At 43.2% G+C, this 18,180-nt stretch overlaps 5 protein-coding genes across 6 annotated transcripts; 2 read left to right on the top strand and 3 right to left on the bottom strand.

Moving 5' to 3' along the window:
- Window positions 1-1,579: 1,579 nt before the first annotated feature.
- On the bottom strand, window positions 1,580-4,601 carry tmco1 (transmembrane and coiled-coil domains 1). Its single transcript, XM_056603723.1, has 7 exons — window positions 4,380-4,601; window positions 3,795-3,872; window positions 3,629-3,688; window positions 3,362-3,408; window positions 2,996-3,063; window positions 2,388-2,532; window positions 1,580-1,880 (listed from the first exon to the last, which is right to left on the bottom strand). The coding sequence occupies exons 1-7, from the start codon at window positions 4,447-4,449 to the stop codon at window positions 1,782-1,784; spliced, it is 567 nt and encodes a 188-aa protein (XP_056459698.1). The 5' UTR covers window positions 4,450-4,601; the 3' UTR covers window positions 1,580-1,781.
- Window positions 4,602-4,992: 391 nt separating this feature from the next.
- uck2a (uridine-cytidine kinase 2a) lies at window positions 4,993-10,019 on the top strand. 2 transcript variants are annotated; one of them, XM_056603670.1, is made up of 7 exons: window positions 4,993-5,291; window positions 6,674-6,833; window positions 7,968-8,064; window positions 8,429-8,571; window positions 8,961-9,058; window positions 9,146-9,194; window positions 9,344-10,019. In XM_056603670.1, exons 1-7 carry the CDS (start codon window positions 5,187-5,189, stop codon window positions 9,478-9,480), a joined length of 789 nt encoding a protein of 262 aa, XP_056459645.1. In that variant the 5' UTR covers window positions 4,993-5,186; the 3' UTR covers window positions 9,481-10,019. The 2 variants fall into 2 exon arrangements, with proteins under 2 accessions (XP_056459645.1, XP_056459646.1); XM_056603671.1 differs by lacking the exon at window positions 4,993-5,291 and adding an exon at window positions 6,190-6,475.
- aatf (apoptosis antagonizing transcription factor) lies at window positions 8,379-12,566 on the bottom strand. The gene has a single exon (XM_056603669.1). The coding sequence runs from the start codon at window positions 12,508-12,510 to the stop codon at window positions 10,810-10,812; it is 1,701 nt and encodes a 566-aa protein (XP_056459644.1). The 5' UTR covers window positions 12,511-12,566; the 3' UTR covers window positions 8,379-10,809.
- A 6-nt stretch (window positions 12,567-12,572) lies between these two features.
- Window positions 12,573-14,119, top strand: magoh (mago homolog, exon junction complex subunit). Its single transcript, XM_056603672.1, has 5 exons — window positions 12,573-12,790; window positions 13,074-13,132; window positions 13,287-13,397; window positions 13,553-13,635; window positions 13,826-14,119. Exons 1-5 carry the CDS (start codon window positions 12,700-12,702, stop codon window positions 13,923-13,925), a joined length of 444 nt encoding a protein of 147 aa, XP_056459647.1. The 5' UTR covers window positions 12,573-12,699; the 3' UTR covers window positions 13,926-14,119.
- On the bottom strand, window positions 13,262-17,935 carry cpt2 (carnitine palmitoyltransferase 2). Its single transcript, XM_056603668.1, has 5 exons — window positions 17,427-17,935; window positions 17,128-17,208; window positions 16,932-17,038; window positions 15,194-16,498; window positions 13,262-14,930 (listed from the first exon to the last, which is right to left on the bottom strand). The coding sequence occupies exons 1-5, from the start codon at window positions 17,594-17,596 to the stop codon at window positions 14,602-14,604; spliced, it is 1,992 nt and encodes a 663-aa protein (XP_056459643.1). The 5' UTR covers window positions 17,597-17,935; the 3' UTR covers window positions 13,262-14,601.
- Window positions 17,936-18,180: the final 245 nt, after the last annotated feature.

The following is an 18,180-nucleotide window of genomic DNA, read 5'->3' as shown; positions in this document are numbered from 1 at the left end:
GTCAATATAACAGTGTACTCTGGAGGATGTTCTGATGTAAACTATGGTTAAAGTTTTGAAGACAATTATTGTAAATTGTAAGTTACACCTTAGTGTATGTGGGAGATTGATTGCAAGAGACTGGACAAGATTCACGTTAACGCTTTGACTGTTTTACTGTAATTTGTTGACAGACCATGTCATTGCTAGAAATGTGAACATAGGAAAACCTCCTTGGGATAAACTGTACATGCATTGCTGTAGGAATTACAGTGCAGTCACCTTCACCTCCTGACGTTCCTGTCTGTTGGGCTACAAATTCTCAGACAATGTAACATTGTGTTGTGCTCCAGCTATATATATACTTGCCAGTTCATGGTTCAGGAGATGCACCTTTGAGCTATTCCAGCAAACTGGTTGATCATTGGTTGATCTAACGCTTCAAACTTTTCCCTTCTTTAGAGAAAGTCAAGATTCACCTGGCAGCAATTGACCAATTCAGGACAGATTTAGAAAAAGAACAAAAAAAAGAGAATAATGCCAGAGTATAGAAATGTATAGACATATGCTTGACATATGACAATTTGTTGAACCATTTTGCATGTAAAGACGCATATGCAATGAACTAATGCCTAAATGTTGTGGAGGTGAAACTATTCCATAGAGATCATTACAATACATTTTGATCAACATGACACAAGCAATTGATAATGTAGGAAAGAGCAGAGAATTGTACATAATCATGTGCATGGATGTACCCACTGTGACACACTGACGTGAAGATTGAACAGGTTGAGAATTTCAATTCTGATCTGAGAAATGAACCAAAGCGACTGAGAAAAACTGTAAGTAAATGGTAGACTACAGACTACAGACTACAGGATTCCAAAGGTACTCAGCATTCCATGTCAAACTAGTTACAATGACTTTGTAAATTGGGGCACTGAAAGTTTGCTCTGGTTTAATAACCAAAAGACACAGGGAAGTACAACTCGGGAACAAGGTTTTTCAGTGTTTTCCGGTATATACTGGACCTCAGACTCACCCCAATTCTTCCCTTCCATCTCTTCTGGTGACACCCAGTGACCCCCACATTTATATGCTCAGCTAGTTCTAGACAGGGTTGTTATTCAGAGGATAACCACAAGCCACAGCACATCTCACGCTCTACCAGAACAGTAATTGTCAATCTGGCACACAGATACCCAGCTTACTGTGCACATATGGGATGAGGGAATTCCTTTAAACGTTCTTAGTAAAATGTCCAGAAACTATATATAACACATTAATTTACCAATGGCAAATGTGCTTTTCCTTTATACTTTCCTTGGTCTACCATCACAATAAATATTCATTAAACAAAAACAATTCCAATACGACTTAGATCAAAAAAGCACCATGAAGTGTATCAATAAAACTTTATTACCTTCTTATAAACAACAATTGACAGTAATACTGTTGTATGAAAATTATGATAATTCATCTTCAGAGCAGATAAACAAAACAGCATCAGCCATGTCACTTAAAAAACAACAACATCTAAATCATTATTATTCAACATCTCTGTGGAAAGAAATCTAAAAAAATATTAAATAAAACAAGTTATTAGACCAAAAATATGAACATGACCAGTGACACCGGGTGAAGGTTAAATTCCACGCAGTGCATTATAACCCGGCTGGGAGATCCACTCGGCACAGAGTTTGTCACCGCTGAGGCGGAGACAAAGACACGCGTGTATTGAGGAGCGTGTGAAAACCGCCAGCTGTTGTTGTCGTTGTTGTTGTTGTCGTTTTGGTTGTTTATGAGAACTTGGCCGCCTGGGGAGGAGGTCCCAGGAAGCCGCCAGCCTGCTTGGTGGCCGCTCTGGATGGAGCCAGGCCCAGCATCTTCTGAATGTTCTAGGAAAAAAAACAAGAAGTATGATGATATATGTAACACTCAATCTGGGGTTAGGGCTTGGTGTTAGGTTTTTACAGAGACACAAGAGCTTATTAAAAGAGAGAAAAAGCTGATTCACTGCTTTTGAACATAATGGGACAGAAAAAGCTCGACCCTGGGCAGACTGGAATGCATGGGGATGAACAGAGGGCTGGTTTTTAATATTGAGCGATCAATAGGCAATCCATTTTCATGCTAACAAAGACAAATCTATTTAAAAATGTATGAATCCATCCTCATTTCAGAGTACATTACCTTTTCATTCAGTAATTTGCAATTATATTGTAGTAGCCAAAAAAAATTACATTCTATCCACTCAGCAAGTGTCTAAATAAACAATTGGACAGATTACAGAGTCTCAGGGCATCAATACACAGCTGTTCAAGTCCATATTAGAAATAACATCCTAAAGGAGTCTTCTGTAGTATTGAATATTGGTTTGAATTTAGGTTTTCCTTCCTGGTTACCTGTCTGATAGACATGGTGCAGAGGATGTAGAGGAAGATGAAGGAACAGTCGGTGAAGTCCTCCCCCAGAAGGTTGCGATGGGACAGGCCTTGGATGTAGGAGATGGGGGTGAAGGGCAGTTTGGCCACGACCCTTCCGTCAAAGCTAAACACAACAGAAAAATAACACATTGTTACAAACCGGATAGAAAGTACCAACCCAGAGGGAAAGTAGAAAACCATCTCTAGAACTCCACGTCTATTACTTACTTTCCCTAATGTTTCATTAAAAATTCTTTATGATGCATGTTAACATTTTTATAATAAAATCTTTGTAGGAGAATATAATGATCAAGTAATGTTACAGCTGAAAAATGAACACAACACTATTGTCATTGATAATTCATTTTTTTCAATAGAAAACAATTGCAAATTACTGAATTAACCTCTGTTTTCCTTTTATTCCTAGTCTGTTTTACATAGTTTTGAATGATGACTATATGCTCTGTAAGGTGACCTTGGGTGTCTTGAAAAGCGCCTCTAAATTAAATGTATTATTATTATTATTATTATAAATATATAGTTTTAACTAAATTTTAATTCATATTTTATAGGTGACCAAGACTCACATAGAGTTGAACATGCCCATCAATGCAGTGAAGCAGAAGCCGATGGCGAACATTGATTTCATGCGAACCTGGAATAAATAAAATGAATAACAACAATCAGTTATTTAAGGTACAAGTAACAAGAAACTTTGTTTCCAGAAGACCAAGGTTGGTGGTAAGTGATTTCGGTACAGAAGGGTTAATCTCTGGGTGCACAAAAACCCACTCCCAATACACATGTTATCATAATGAGTATAGACCTTAACGATTCCACACAGAGGTGTAAGGCCTATGATACTAGATTGTACAGAATATACTATTGTTTCATATAAAATAAATAAGCATGTCAATTTCCAAACATATCATTATAAAAGTGGTATATCTTACCATGGACAAGTCTCGATTGTTGTTCTTCAGTTTCTCCTCTTGTCTCTCTGTATAATAAATTCAGCAAGACAAAGCTCTTGAAAAACTAATTTCAAGAAATATACACCCACATCTTCACTTGTTTACAACACAAGATTGTTGAATGATAAAAAAATTAGCTAGTTGATGTTAAGTGATAATATGTCAGTTGCTGTTATGTCAGTTACTGTTTGTAAAAGATTTAAAGAAAAATGTATTAGAAAGGATGATGAATATTATAAATCGTACCAATTTTTTTCTTCTGCTGACGTCCAGCAGACTCTGTGATGGTCTCCTTTTTCTTCTCAACTGAAGGACACATTTTACATCAATCCAGCAATTAACAATGTTCTCAGGACCACACATTTGATTAACCAGCAATGTTTTACGATATAAAACCAAAACAGGCACTCACGTTTCTTGCTTTGCTTCTCGACCTCTGCCTTCAGCCGCTTGTACTTCTCAGTGCGATACACCAAAACCCATGTAATACCTGAAGAAAGTAGGCAAGGAATATAGGATGTTATATTTTTCTGACATTTTTAATCAAAGTGTCTTCCAATAGCCTGTTCATATACGTTCTTAGTATGGGTTGCCACAATAGGAATCGAACCCCTTAAGCCTGCTAGTGTCAATGCCTTGCTCAACCAGTTCGGTTACTCGTCTCGACCACAACACAGCCAGTCATCTGAACATTACGCACAATTTACATTATGCGTTTAATTTACAACGTTTCAAAGCAAAAAAAATAATGGATCTCTCCCAGCATGATTTTCTCCAGAGACGAGGTCAGTAAAAAGTATATATAATCGTGTTAGATCCTAGTAGCCAGCAATGGTGGCTATTACAATTACCGTTAGCCATCAATGTCACCGAATGTATGAATAAAATCCAGGTCTACTCATTCAAATATCCAGATTATTTTTGAATCAATGCTTATCGTGTCCAACCATTAACCGGGGATTATATGGTTGTGGGGGTCCACTTGTCCCTTCGTTACCTTCGGCGAGCAGTGCTGTGCAGACAGAGATGAACACGATGAGGATGGTGTCCGCGAACATTGTGCTCATGATTTTCTGTCCGATACACTGAATGAAACCACTGAGATATTAGTCAAGAGATTATGTTAAATAGAACAATCTTCGACACATTACACCGAGCACAGCGGTTCGGTAAGCACAGTCAGCCTTCCCGAAAGGTCAAAGGGCCTTCTAATACTTCCGGTTCGATCTGGATCTCTTCCATCCGGTGACATAAAGTATGAATGTTGGACATATTCATCTTATTCATAATATAGTTAGATGATACAAATAATAGGAACAATTAAATAATGTTGAATAATAATAATTAATGTTTAGAATATTGTATTGTTTATTTGAATATACTACGATCGTCTCTCTCTCTCTCTCTCTCTCTCTCTCTCTCTCTCTCTCTCTCTCTCTCTCTCTCTCTCTCTCTCTCTCTCTCTCTCTCTCTCTCTCTCTCTCTCTCTTACACACACACACACACACACACACACACACACACACACACACACACACACACACACACACACACACACACACACACACACACACACACACAAACACACGTGTGTAAATCAAGGCTTTTTAAACATACTGCTGCCAGCAATCATCATCTCCACCACCCAAAGCAGTCATAACATCACCACGATCATCATCAGTGTCGTCATCTTCATCATTATACTCGTCATCATCATCATCATCCTCCTCCTCATCAACAAGGAGCGAATCCAGCGGCCAGCACCTTCAGTAAGCTGTCAGTGGATGCGCGCTGTAGATGAAGCATGGCAGGGGACGACGAAACAAAGCCGGATGACCAAACCGCAAATGATCAGAACAATCGGCAACCTTTTCTAATCGGTGTCGCTGGAGGAACTGCCAGTGGCAAGGTTAGCACATTATACAACATTAACAGTGATGTTTTCTGTTTATTCCTTCCAACACTTAAAGATTAGGATATACTCATACAGCAGGGCTGTATCTATCGCGTAGTAAAATTAGGATTGAACCATTGAAATGCATTATAGATGGTTTGGGTGGCCTGTGTTACATCACACTCATGTCATCAGAGGGTTCATGATGACATAAAGCTTTTTGAACAGCTGATTCAGATGTGGTCGATTGCTGATGGATTTAGGCCAGGGGTAAAGACGCTGAGGATGAAATGTAACCCGATTCTTGACAACCTCTACATTCACGCTGCCTGACCTTTTAGTATGTCGTTTTGACATTGGTATCCGAATAATGTATGTCACTTTCTCAAAACATGATACCGAAATGGTTTTGTTTAAAGATGAATAATCATTGTCCTTACTTGATTAAGATAAATGGTGTCTGCTGTGCTATGCGACACTCGTATGTTAACCGTTCAGATGTATTGTCTTATAAATATAAAGGGATGGTCTGTTTGGTGTCTACAGACTGGTCTACAATGCGGCCATTACGTGGTTCTGCAATGGACTTCTTGAAGATTCTATCATTCATGGTTAGGATTAGATTATAATACAAAATATTAGTGCTATTATCAGTGATTTTCTCTCTAACTATATAAATTGCCCCAAAAAAATAAATAAAGAAGGACTTTAAAAGACTCTAGAATCCACTTGTCTCCCATCTCTTATTCAAATTTCCGAGGAGTATTTTCCTAACATTTCTGCATAAAATAAAAATAGCAATCGCTGTCAATTGAGGGTAACCTGTTGTCTTTTTTTAAAAATATATATATATCTTGTTTAAATTGTTCCTAATTGTATCAGTCTTGTTCAGTAGCAGGGAACTAAAGTGGGCTGCGTACCTCGTCGTGTACGCACCAGATGGGAAAGTGTGGGATGGGAGAGCATCTCTCGTGGTTTTGGACTTCCTGGTTCCCAACCGTTCTTTAAGACACCTGTTCTATTTTTCATTGTTTACCCCATCCACTGTTGCAGTCTGTATCTTTTGTAGTGTATGGATTTCCTTTGTGACAAATTTTCATTTATAGAATGAAAAAGCTTTTATGTCAAATCATTCCAAAGTATGGCACATTATGGCCTCAATCGTGGTATGCCCAAATTCCATTTTGAAAGAACATATTGTAAGTCTAGTGACCTATTCCCTTCGAGCACTTGAACAATGGAAAGTAGTATACTTTGACTAAGGGGCTGCATTCATCCTTCTGCAACCACCCGTTCCTTAATGATATGCGTCTTTATTCACTATTCGTTGCTTTGAATATTAGCCCAATAGCCATCACCACTTGAGCAATGCTCATTTGTTTTCCCCCTGGCTACAGTCGTCGGTGTGCAGTAAGATCATGGAGCTTCTTGGGCAGAACAAGATCGACCACCACCATAGGCAGGTGGTGATCCTCAGCCTGGACAGCTTCTACAGGGTGCTCTCCCCTGAGCAGAAAGCCAGAGCTCTGAAGGGACAGTTCAACTTCGACCATCCAGGTATATGTATGGCCCTCGCTCCGGGGTCAGGGTTACTCTTTGATTTGATGTTGGTCAGTTAAGCAGGGGTCCATTCTCGGACATGAGTGTTTTGTAATTTTGTGATATACATGTTGTCCTGTCATTGACTGTTCAGATGTTTCTCCTTGAAAATGACTGAATGAATGTATAATGCCAAACTAGAAAATATCAATAACGTATTGATATTTTGCCTTGTCGGGTCCAGGAACAATGGGTCGAAAGGGGAAAGCAATGGTTAGCGCCTGTTTGTTGTCCTGTGGTGTCTATAGGCTGCATTAAGCTAGTTCGGCTTTAGTCATGTGATGACGGATATCCCAGACTGTGCAAGTATTCTGATCAAGCCCCAACCACAGCGAGTTCTACCAGCATCCAATGCGGAAGTCACAAACATTGCAGTGGCACCGGGTGACCACTACGAGGTGGTACCAAAAGTGAGCAATTCTTCGTTGACTCACTTGTTAAACAGGCCGTTTTCACAGTCTAATTAAACCTATTTACAGCCGGGTCCAAAAAAACATTCTAGTTAGTATGTTTAGTTCATATCGCCATGACAACACTGAGGGGGGTGATTTTTTATTAGCATGCTAGTTTTTAAGGTTTTTAAGGAGGTTAACATTTATGAATAATTAGGGGCGGCAAATGCGTTGGGGGCACCCTCTGGTAGCGCCCTTAATTAGTCAATTAAAAAAGACGAAATAAACGGAGAAGGGAGGGGGAGCGGGAGCAATCGCCAGGGCGCCCAGAAACCGTCACCGTAGTACGCAGGACAATGCGACTATTTAATAATAGTTAACTACGGCCCCGACAATCCAAAACCCAAGTGGAATCTAGATGGAAAAAGTGTGTAGTTCAAAACCTGTGCAGCTTTTACTTCTTCGCCACCTATAGAGTTGGTCACGTACGATCGTTCAAAAACCCCACGTTATTTTCCATAGACATTTAAACATGGAACCAAAAGCCTCGGTGGAGGGACTTATTATTCAGAGGTCTATTGGATGCAGGTCTGCCCGGATGCTACATCCATTCTGATGCAAGAAGGGAGAGGAAGGGACGGGACAGCATTAGGCTTGGTACTGCTTGTCATCGTTCTTCTTCACCCTCTGTCTTCCTCAGATGCGTTCGATAATGACCTCATCATCTCCACCTTGTGGGACATCTTGGAGGGCAAAATAGTGCAGCTTCCAGTGTACGACTTTGTCATCCATTCCAGGTAGGCTTTTCTTTCATTTCATCATGACGTGTTTTTTTTGTGTTGGCACAGAATCCTTTTTTGTACATTAGTTGGAGATTGGTCTTTGGTTCCGTCCAGTGGCTTCTAATATAAAATAACAATAAAAAGTAACCAATAACAGAAATGTCATCCAGGCTCCCGGGGAAAAAGGGTGCTTGTCCCTTAATAATTGTGAAAAAAATGCAGTTTGCAGAAACATTTATGCCAAAGATTCATGTGAAATGTATGAGTTACTGATATGTTCAGGCGTTTCCAAGACGAGAACAAAGAAAATGTCCTCTGCCTTGGAAAAATCTTTTATTCTGTGAAAAAGTAACAAATTACTTATGCGTGTTGAGTGCAGGAAAGAGGAGACTGTGACGGTGTACCCAGCAGATGTGGTGCTTTGTGAGGGCATTCTAATGTTCTATGCTCAGGAGATCCGGGACATGTTCCAAATGAAGCTGTTCGTCGACACAGACGCCGATACCAGACTGTCACGCCGAGGTGAGCAACAAACCACCTCACATTGTAGGGACAACAATCATTAAATTAATATAGTTTTAGTCTACTTTTATGAGTCTGCACAGTAGGTCCTGTCTCAACTGGTAGAACATGGCATTGAGTAGGATTCAAACTCCTACCTCTGGTACTAGTATTGTTGGCTTGACCTATGTGAGTAATGTATGCACTCATTGGATTGAACATACACTAAATCATATACCTGAAGTATGGCTATCGTATACCTTGTTCTGTAGGTCTACACTTGCCATATTGGTTTCAAATATTGTGCAGCCTCAGTTTCAAATAATAAAAATGTGTTGTAGGAAAGTTGCAATAGTTGAATTTAACTACTCTTAACAGGTATTGTTCCAACTTTTTTTGTGGTCACCTAGTGCTTCGGGATATCTGTGAACGAGGACGGGACTTGGAGAGCGTACTCAGCCAGTACATCATGTTCGTCAAACCTGCTTTTGAGGAGTTCTGCCTACCGGTGAATAGCCCGGCCTGTCAAGCCTAGATCCACCTGTCTATGAATGTACTGAATTAATAATAATTAACTTTCGTGTCCTCTGTTTAGACCAAGAAATACGCTGACGTCATCATACCCAGAGGCGCAGACAACCTCGGTTAGCATAATTTCTTCGACTCACTGGAATGGAAATAACGATATGATTGAATATAAACCCCCTAAAATAATCATACATGTTATAAAGGAATAAGTTGTCTTAAATCCAAATCGATTAATTCTGATGAAACTCTTCTTCTCACGATACAGTTGCCATAAACCTAATAGTTCAACACATCCAGGACATCCTCAATGGGGGTTTAAACAAGAAGAACAATGGCTGCCTGGAGGACTATGAATTGACTCAGAACCTGCAAAACACTGAGCCCAGCAGTCGCCCCCATTGACCACAATGCATTCTTCGACAGGAAGGGCTTGATGCAAAATAAAGAACCTCTTTTGCTATGGTCCCTTTCTTGCCTGACTAAGGACGATGAAAAAGGGAACACGCGTCTTATTTTGATATTATTTTCTGAACTACCTTATGTGACTGCCTTGAATGGTTGAGCCGAGACATAAAATAGTCTTGGTCTAAGACTGGGCTCAACCACTTTATAGTAATAGTCTTGCTCTCAAAGCGTAACAAGTGTTGGCCAGTGATCCTAAAATTTCTAAGGAAAACGCAATGTAGTTTAGTGCTGTCTGAATTTCAGGGCTTTATGAGATGAAGATCTGCAAATAATTATCAATGCAAGCTTACTAAGCACAGGACAGCTCTTAAATGTTTTGAAATTCAGTTGTGTCTATTTGTTATTTAACATCCTACAAAGAATTCACACTTCAAATGCATCATGTTTAGTATCATGATAAAACACCAAAGAAAAAACATGAATCACCAATTTTGTCATGAATTTAAATACTTTGATTAACATTATTTATGGTGATATTCCAAAATGTGCATCTGGTGTGACAAAGGGCCATTCCCTCTGTGGTCTAATAAAGTTACCTCCTTGTGTTATGTTTAACAGTATGGGATACAAATGGGATACAATCCTCAGGCTGCAAATACATGAAGTAATGTTTCAATTAATGAGCCAATGTTTTTCTAACTGTTTAACTTGAACCATGTTATGCCGCATAAGCCAGATAAAGGATGCCTGTTTTGAGATGTTTAGCTTTCTGTACAGTTTTATGTTAATTGCTCAGGTAATAAATCTATTTTTCGGTCTTGTGAATGGCCTCTTGTCTCAGTAGTACATGATTTGAGTGTGAATCCCAAAGTAGAATCTGTATATGTTTGTTTTGACCCCCTTTCCCTATTTTATACAGTTATATTTGGGGTAACTACATATTGTAAACTACAGAATTTAAGATTTCTAAATATCACTACATTTATTTCCTAACAATTGTGTATATAATTGAATATTTTGCAGTGATACACTTGGTAACAGAAAGTCATTGTCATAATAGAGACTTTATGGTAGAAGAACACAGAGATATTGGGGTTTTAAAAGCCTATTATAAAGTTAAACAGATATTGTGCTTATACACATTAAAGAAACGTTGCTAACCGAAGACACGGCTCATCTGCAAAGCAATGGACTTTATCCAATCCCATTCCCTCATAATTCATACAAAACATTAATCTTCGGTACCAAGAATATGAACCATAATAGTCCAGGTAGACGTCTCGGGCGGTTGCCAGGGTCCGAAGGCCTCATCGACATTGACCTCCTTTACATGACGCCCACCTGCGACCCCTCCAGCGGCGAGTTTTTGCCAAACAGACAGCGGAACAGCTCGGTCCTGGCCTCGTCGTTCATGGGGCTGTGGTCGACCGGGGCCATGAAGTTCACCATCTTGCTGTGGATGGTGAAGCGCACCTTTCGCCCCTTGCTGGCCTTGGTGTCCACGCGCTTCTTGATCTTGCTGCGCAGCTTCTGGATGGCCAGCCACTGCCGGCCCATGGCCACCTGGTCGTTGGGGTCGGCGGCGCTCGTCTTGCGCTCGATCAGCTCCCTGAGGAGCTGGTGGTAGAAGTCGTCGTCGTCAAAGATGTCCTCGTCCAGGTCCTTGAGGTGCCGGTTGGCCTTCATCATCTGCTCGTCCGCGGGCTCCTCTTCTTCTCTATCCTCAAGGGGTGCGGCCGGCTCTTCGGGGGGCGCGGCGGACGACGTGTCCTTCTTCCCAAGGACCCTGTACTCGGTGCGGCGGGTCTGGGTTCTCCTCAGCAGCCTCTCCTTGTCCAGGAGCACCTGCTCCACCTGGGTGACGATGTTGCGCTCGAAGGCGCCAAAGCCCTTGCTGCTCTTGCCCATGGTCAGCCTGGTCTTGTCGTGCCACTTCTGCAGCGTGCCGTTGCAGTAGGGCTGGAAGTCAGCGAAGCGTTTGGCCATGAAGGCCGGGTACTGTCCCACATCCAGCTTACGCTTCAGGGCGCCGGATCCAGCCGCCGGTTCCACCTCCATCACCTCGCTGAGCTCATCGTCGCTATTGGCCGCAGCTCCATAGCTCTTCCCCATGGAGATGGGCCTGGTGTCGGGGTTCTGGTGCAGCAGCTGGTCCTGCAGCTCCAGTAAAGACCGCTGGAGAGCCTTCAGGGCTTTGTGGCTGTTCTTCAGCGCCCCAGCAAACTCTGCACCGCCCTGCTTTTTAAACTCTGGGAACGTCAGCGGTTGTGGAAGCTGATTGGCCGTGGCGAGAGCCTTCTGGATCTTGATTCGCCCTTCCAGCAGTTGGTCCCACAGGATGAGCTGATTCTTCACTGCTTTGCCCTTCTCAACTTCCTCGTCCACCTTCTCCTTAGAGAAGGTCTTGACTGTGCCCTGGTCTTCATCCTCAGTCCCCTCTTCAGAGTCATCATCATCATCTTCCTCTCCATCATCATCATCACCATCATCATCATCACTCCCATCGTCACTCGCTCCCAGATCGTCCATCCCTTCTGTTAACTTGTGCAAGTCAACACCCTCAGCACAAACGAAGTCTGGACGTTTCTTGTTAGACACAAGGGTTTTGACTGTACCATTTGATTTCCCTATCAGCTGCTCTTCTTGCGTCTCTCTTTCAGCCCCAGATGCAATATCATCACACTCGTCGGATTCGATCTCTTCGTCGTGGTCATCATCATCATCGTCCTCACCTTTCGTTTCGGACATATCATCTCCTTCTTCATCAGATTGACCCATCTCCTTAAGCAGTTGTTTACGAGATACTGCCTGTCCCACGTATCGGCGATCGGTCTCAGCCAGCAGAGATGTGTTGTGCTTTCGCAGATTGCTAAGGCCAAACCCATCTTCGTGATCTTCGTGATCGTCTTCGTCAAACCTGTCATCAACTTGGGCTTTTGTCTCATCGTCCTGGTCGTTCTCGGGGTCTGCGAATTTTGGTAAAGGGTTTAACAATTCCTCAAGCTGCTGGGAAACCGAACCAGCCATCTTTCAACTTTGACCACACGTGTGTGTGCGCGAAGCTGATGCCGACGTCATTACTGCGCGACGGACTCGGCCACTCCACTTTACGCATGCGCAGGAAGTGCAGCGCGGTGGCGAAGTAGGATTGTGCTAGCCCCTTGTGTTTCTTTCAATCGGAACGTTTACAAAATACTGAAATACTGAAGACTAAGGATGTCCACGAGTGACTTCTATTTGAGATATTATGTCGGGCACAAGGGGAAATTCGGACACGAATTCTTAGAGTTTGAGTTCCGTCCTGACGGTGAGTTGTGAGGCTCCGGTGTGTTACTGTAGGCCGCATTGGAACCCAATGGCTACCGCGCCAATGTCACATTTCTGTTCCAGCTTTGTTTAAAAATGCTAAATATGTCCTGCTCGGAACTCAAGACAAATGCATTTGATTGCTTCTCGAATCAAATATCGTTTTGCATGTCTCATATGGTCGGTATACTTATTGTTTCCCCTAACTAGTAGTTGTGTTTGCTGTTTGAATGAGCCGGTCATATTGTCGCAAACAAGTTTTAACGCCGAATTTTGTACTACAGGAAAACTGAGATATGCAAACAACAGCAACTACAAGAACGACGTCATGATCCGAAAAGAGGTATTGATTTTATTTTAATTTACTGTTGTGATTTGTTGTGTGGATATTTCTTTCTCATGTTTGTGTGGCCTGTAAAACGATGCATTTACATCCGCAAAGATCCGTGTTTCTTAAAGCAATTCCACTGAACCTCATTCCCTGTTGACTGTTTTAGGCCTATGTACACAAGAGTGTGATGGAGGAACTCAAGAGGATCATCGACGACAGTGAAATAACCAAGGAAGACGACGCGCTTTGGCCACCACCTGATAGAGTCGGAAGACAGGTTCGATACTCAAATCTTAGTACCTGTGGGAAATCATCATAAAATCACAATTTTAGCTCCATAATGAGTTATTTATATTGATTGATGGTCCAACAATAACACAACGTCGGCAGATCGCTGTTAAGTGAATTTCAACTCTTTCTCCATTTCCACAGGAGTTGGAGATAGTCATTGGAGATGAACACATTTCTTTCACAACATCGAAAATCGGCTCCTTGATTGACGTAAACCAGTCTAAGTAAGTACAACTTCCAATCAAATGGTTAATCTGCCTAGGAAAACGTATATAGATGTACAAAAAAATCGTGATGAAAAAGCAGATTTGAAGAACCCCGTTCACAGGCCTGCTTGTAGTCTTCTAATTTGGTGTCGTAGTGCCTGGTCGATGACCAACGTTTCTGAAACCTCCATCTTCCTATCTTGTGCAGAGATCCAGAGGGTCTCCGTGTCTTCTACTACCTGGTCCAGGACCTGAAATGTCTCGTCTTCAGTCTAATCGGCCTACACTTCAAAATCAAGCCCATCTAAAATGATTCCCATTTACTTTCGAATTTCTTTAATGTTGATCCTGTTGTACGTACAGCTTTTGTACTTTTTTTTTTTGTTGATGAAGCCTTTTATTTTGATTTCTCTGAACGATCTTTTGAACAACTGTTGTTGTTCTGGTTTATAGAAATGTCCTTTGTTGTCAAATGCATTTGGTAAATAAACAAACTTTTACAAAATATAATTATTTTATTTCTGCCCATTTCAGAAAAGGACAAGGCTTTTAAGGAAGTATGTACCTGTGACATGGAGAGCTTTATATGGAAATGTAGCAAAGAATCTGAATGGCGGTAACTCGCGTTTCTTTCCCTGACTAAGGCTCGATACCCTAGCCATATCATGTCAAACTAGTCATCCAGTATGGTCAATGTCAACAATATTTACGTTTCACTAAGGCTTTTATGGTTTCTAGTATTTCAATGCATGACTTTGTCAGAAGCTAAAGTCAATACATTTACAGTAAGCCACTTATAAATATGATATTAAGTTCTAAATTTAGTCAATTCATTTTACAGTAACTTAAAGTATATCTAAATAAATATGACCATAGCAGACCCAAAACATTGAATCTCATACTAACCCTACCATTTTTCACAATCACTGCATCGTTTGTCCCATTATTCAAAATCATCAAGAAGCTGATGCTAAAGCAGCCATTTTAGTTGATGGGCTTCCCCTCCAACACAGTGAAGATGTCCTCTAGAGACTTGTCGACACACCGCAGGAACTCGTGGACGTCGCGGGATGGGTAGCTGGAGACGTTGCAGCCGATCCAGTCGTCGTGGACACCATAGCCTACGCCGAAGCCGTCTGGGACGACCGGCGCGAAGCCGCCCAGGCTGACGGCCGGGCTGGTGAGGGTGCTGGTGGACAGGACGTTGTGGTTGATGGCCGCGTACGCCGGGTCCTTGTATAAGTCGTGGAGGGCCTGCCCTTTAGTGTTGGCCAGATAGCGCATAGCGAAGAGGTGGCGGTCGAAACCCTGACCTGGAGAAGGGGAAGGAACTGTAAACTTGACTAGAAGACTAGAGTGAAGAAGATATCAAACCTCCATACCTAAAATTACAAAATGATTTGATTAAATCTTTAATTAGTTTCACCTTTATCCCTAAGTAAAAAAAAATTGTTTAAGTGGTATCAACAAAAAACGATATTTTTGAAAAAGGATATTTCAACAGTTTTACTATGGGTTGTATTTTATAGTGATTCTATGCATCCCCCTCTGTTTTGAGATGTATAATATAACTCACCCATGGCGGCCTCCCTGGTGAGCTGCCCGTGGTATTTGGAGCACTCCTTCAGCATCTCTACCAGCTGATCCACGCTGTGCTCCCCCGGCCGCTGGACGAAGGCCTCGGCGCAGCGCTTGGTGTGTACCGTGGCCGGGCGGATGGTCTCGGTGCGTCCGTGCTTGAAGGCGGCCGTGCTGCAGGACTCGTACGTGGCCACCGTGTGGCCGTACTGCCGCAGGAAGCCCATCTGAAACGCCAGCTGGGCCACCGCATCGGGGCTCAGCTTCTGCTTCTTCAGCTGCTCTTTCCCGCCCTTTTTGAACTCCAAGGCGTCGATGGTGAGCTCGGACACGGCCGCGTCAAAGTTCTCCTTGGCGGCGTCGATGCCGGCGCGCAGCGCGTCATCGAGGTGGAAACGGAGCCTGCGCACCGCGGCCGCCGAGTCCGCGCCGGTGGGGGCGGAGCCCGGGTGTACCAGCGGCTGCTCCGTGGTGTCCTTGAAGATCTCGTTCTGGAAGCGCAGCACGGCCACGCCGTCGCCCCACGAGTGCTCGAAGTTAATGGCGGTCTGGCCGTCCCGGGCCAGCACCACTGAGAAGGACTTGTCGTACCAGCGGTTGCAGCCGTCGCCGTGCAACATGTTGTGGGAGGTGTGGATGTGGTCGCGCATGTCCTCGTCGTCGAGGCACAGGCAGAACAGCGCGCTGTCCACCTCCTGCAGTGTCTCGCCATTGCCCGCGGCGACTAGCTTCTCCCTCAGCCCTGCCCACACGTCCCGGTTCTCGCTGGTCAGCACCCCAAGAGGGTGGGCTGCGGCCGGGCTCTCGTCCGCCAGGATGTAGTTCAGGTGGGACTGGATCTCGGCAGGCCTCACCATGTTGCCGTCGGGGTCGACCACGTCGAACGAGTACATGTTGCCCTTCCGCATCACCAGCAGATGCCGCCCCTTTGCGTCTGTGAATAGCTCGTCCCGGCCCTGCTTAGGCACGCGGGTGGAGTTGAAGAGGCGGAAGTACTGGGACATGTCCAGGGGATAGGCGTTCACCATGTAGGCTCCGTACCAGGACAGTGAGGAAGGCACCCAGCGGATCAGCCTCTTGAAGCCGTCCGTGTCGCTCTTGGACGGGTTGAGGTGGAAGACCTCGGGGGCCAGGACCCCCGCCCGCAGGGTCTTCATGAAGCGCACGGCCGAGCACACCACGTTGGTGGCGCGGACCAGCTGGTCGTTGTACTCGGTCCGGGGGTCCGGGTTGAAGGACATGAAGGGGTTAAAGTTCAGCACCACAGACTCCCGGGCCGAGAGGTACATGTCGAACCATGGCGCTGGAGGATAGGATGGAAGTGGATGAGGCAGGGTAGGGATAAGGATTTATGCCCCTAAGCTACAAGGTTCTTGGATCATTCCCCAATGTCCGCTGTCTAAACATAGGCATCCCTCGGGAAAGATGCCCCTACCGGCTTATTATTGAAATGTGTCACTTTACTAAAGGACTTGTACTATGTCATAATTTAGCAGGCTTTAATCTAAAGTGACATAAAATGCATTTGCATGCATACATTTCATTATGTAGCATGCGATCTAAAGGTATCTTTGCTCAGGGAACAAAGTAATTGGATTGAACCCAGTAGCGTTAAGCTAACCGCAAAACTATTGTGGTTAGATAAAACTGTGGAAACATAGGGATACATTCATGTACATCCGTATAGTCAACAGAGAATCTGACTCCCATTGAGGATCCCCTGCATTGCCTCTCACCTGAGATGTAGCTGGTGTGCTTGTTGCTCTTGTCCTGGGCCACCAGTTCTTCATGCAAGGTCTTCCCTGTCGTACTCTGAAAATCCTTGGCCAAGTTCTCAGTGGTCCTGGGATCACATAGAAACCATATGAATAAATAATTTTAGGTTAAGTTACATTATTATTTCTTGAATCAAATATATTCCAGTGCATTCACCTGAATTGGTCATCGTCCAACAGTGGTTTCTGAGCCGCTAAATATCTTCTGATGGTATCTTCTAGTTTGGGAACAGGTAGTCTAAAAAAAAAACATGATATGGAGTCAAGTACATCCCAAAAGTGCAACTGTTCTCATTGGGTGTAGCACCGCCATCTTGTGTTTACATCACGTCCAATAAGCTGTGCACTTTCACCTACATTCAATCAGTCAGTCTATCCGGGTCCCCTTCTCTACAGAATAGAGAACTTTCTGTGAGAAAAACGTTATTTAAAATGGGCTTTAAAAGAGATACTTACCTAGGCAGACTCTTTTGGTAATGCATTGAGGGTACAATGCTTTTGTGAAGGTACTCTGCAGAAGAGTCCTGTTTGAAGCGTCTCTGAGTCAAGGACGCGGCTCTAGGAGACACTAGCCTGCCCGTGTGTCTGAGAGAGGCACTGAACTGCAGGGAAAGCAGGTTCGCCATGGCTTTGTCTGATAAGCACGTTTGTATCTTCGTTCAGCAAGGTACGCGGCTATGTCACTGTAGATGACAGTAGCACTGCTGGCTACCTGACAGCTGGCTGCCTTATGTCTATCGTCTGAATATGAAACCGATGTTAACGTGAGCAAATACGGTCTTCCAGTTAATTGACAGGGGAAGACACTTACCTATGAGGTCATACACTCATTGAAAAATGTGTGTCTTGCAAATATACAGACAAGTGGTGTACACGCGGTCAATTTTACGTGAACTTCAATGCAACTAAGAATGAAATCCAAAACAGGAAGTTGACGGTCATGAATGAACACGTGACCGTATGGTACGCCTTCTAGCAGGAACTGTGATCTATCGATTGCCTCGCATCGCCTCCCTCCGCGTAGTTACTGTTTTAAATAGCCCTTAGATATTAAAACCAGCAAATCACATGTATCAATAAATAATAAAATATAAAAAACAATATTATTGTTATTTGTTTTATCATTAGTAGGCCTAGTTGGTATAGTAGTAGTAGTAGTAGAAGCAGCAATGTTTGTATGGATTATTTTTTAATTTGTTAATCCACTAAA

This window comes from Gadus chalcogrammus, chromosome 12 (genome assembly GCF_026213295.1).
Source record: "Gadus chalcogrammus isolate NIFS_2021 chromosome 12, NIFS_Gcha_1.0, whole genome shotgun sequence".
NCBI classification, from domain to species: domain Eukaryota; kingdom Metazoa; phylum Chordata; class Actinopteri; order Gadiformes; family Gadidae; genus Gadus; species Gadus chalcogrammus.
The sequence above is the reverse complement of the archived record's forward strand: the minus strand, read 5'-3'. Positions and strand labels throughout refer to the sequence as shown.

Coding starts and splice junctions, on each gene's coding strand:
- tmco1 (XM_056603723.1), bottom strand. CDS start 4,449: ATGAGCACAATGTTCGCGGACACCATCCTCATCGTGTTCATCTCTGTC. Junction 3,689..3,794: donor CGAGAAGCAAAGCAAGAAAC/GTGAGTGCCTGT, acceptor TGTGTCCTTCAG/TTGAGAAGAAAAAGGAGACC. Junction 3,409..3,628: donor TCAGCAGAAGAAAAAAATTG/GTACGATTTATA, acceptor TTTATTATACAG/AGAGACAAGAGGAGAAACTG.
- uck2a (XM_056603670.1), top strand. CDS start 5,187: ATGGCAGGGGACGACGAAACAAAGCCGGATGACCAAACCGCAAATGAT. Junction 6,834..7,967: donor GTTCAACTTCGACCATCCAG/GTATATGTATGG, acceptor TGTCTTCCTCAG/ATGCGTTCGATAATGACCTC. Junction 9,195..9,343: donor CAGAGGCGCAGACAACCTCG/GTTAGCATAATT, acceptor CTCACGATACAG/TTGCCATAAACCTAATAGTT.
- aatf (XM_056603669.1), bottom strand. CDS start 12,510: ATGGCTGGTTCGGTTTCCCAGCAGCTTGAGGAATTGTTAAACCCTTTA.
- magoh (XM_056603672.1), top strand. CDS start 12,700: ATGTCCACGAGTGACTTCTATTTGAGATATTATGTCGGGCACAAGGGG. Junction 13,398..13,552: donor CTGATAGAGTCGGAAGACAG/GTTCGATACTCA, acceptor CCATTTCCACAG/GAGTTGGAGATAGTCATTGG. Junction 13,636..13,825: donor ATTGACGTAAACCAGTCTAA/GTAAGTACAACT, acceptor TATCTTGTGCAG/AGATCCAGAGGGTCTCCGTG.
- cpt2 (XM_056603668.1), bottom strand. CDS start 17,596: ATGGCGAACCTGCTTTCCCTGCAGTTCAGTGCCTCTCTCAGACACACG. Junction 17,039..17,127: donor TTGGACGATGACCAATTCAG/GTGAATGCACTG, acceptor ATGTGATCCCAG/GACCACTGAGAACTTGGCCA. Junction 16,499..16,931: donor GCACACCAGCTACATCTCAG/GTGAGAGGCAAT, acceptor CCTATCCTCCAG/CGCCATGGTTCGACATGTAC.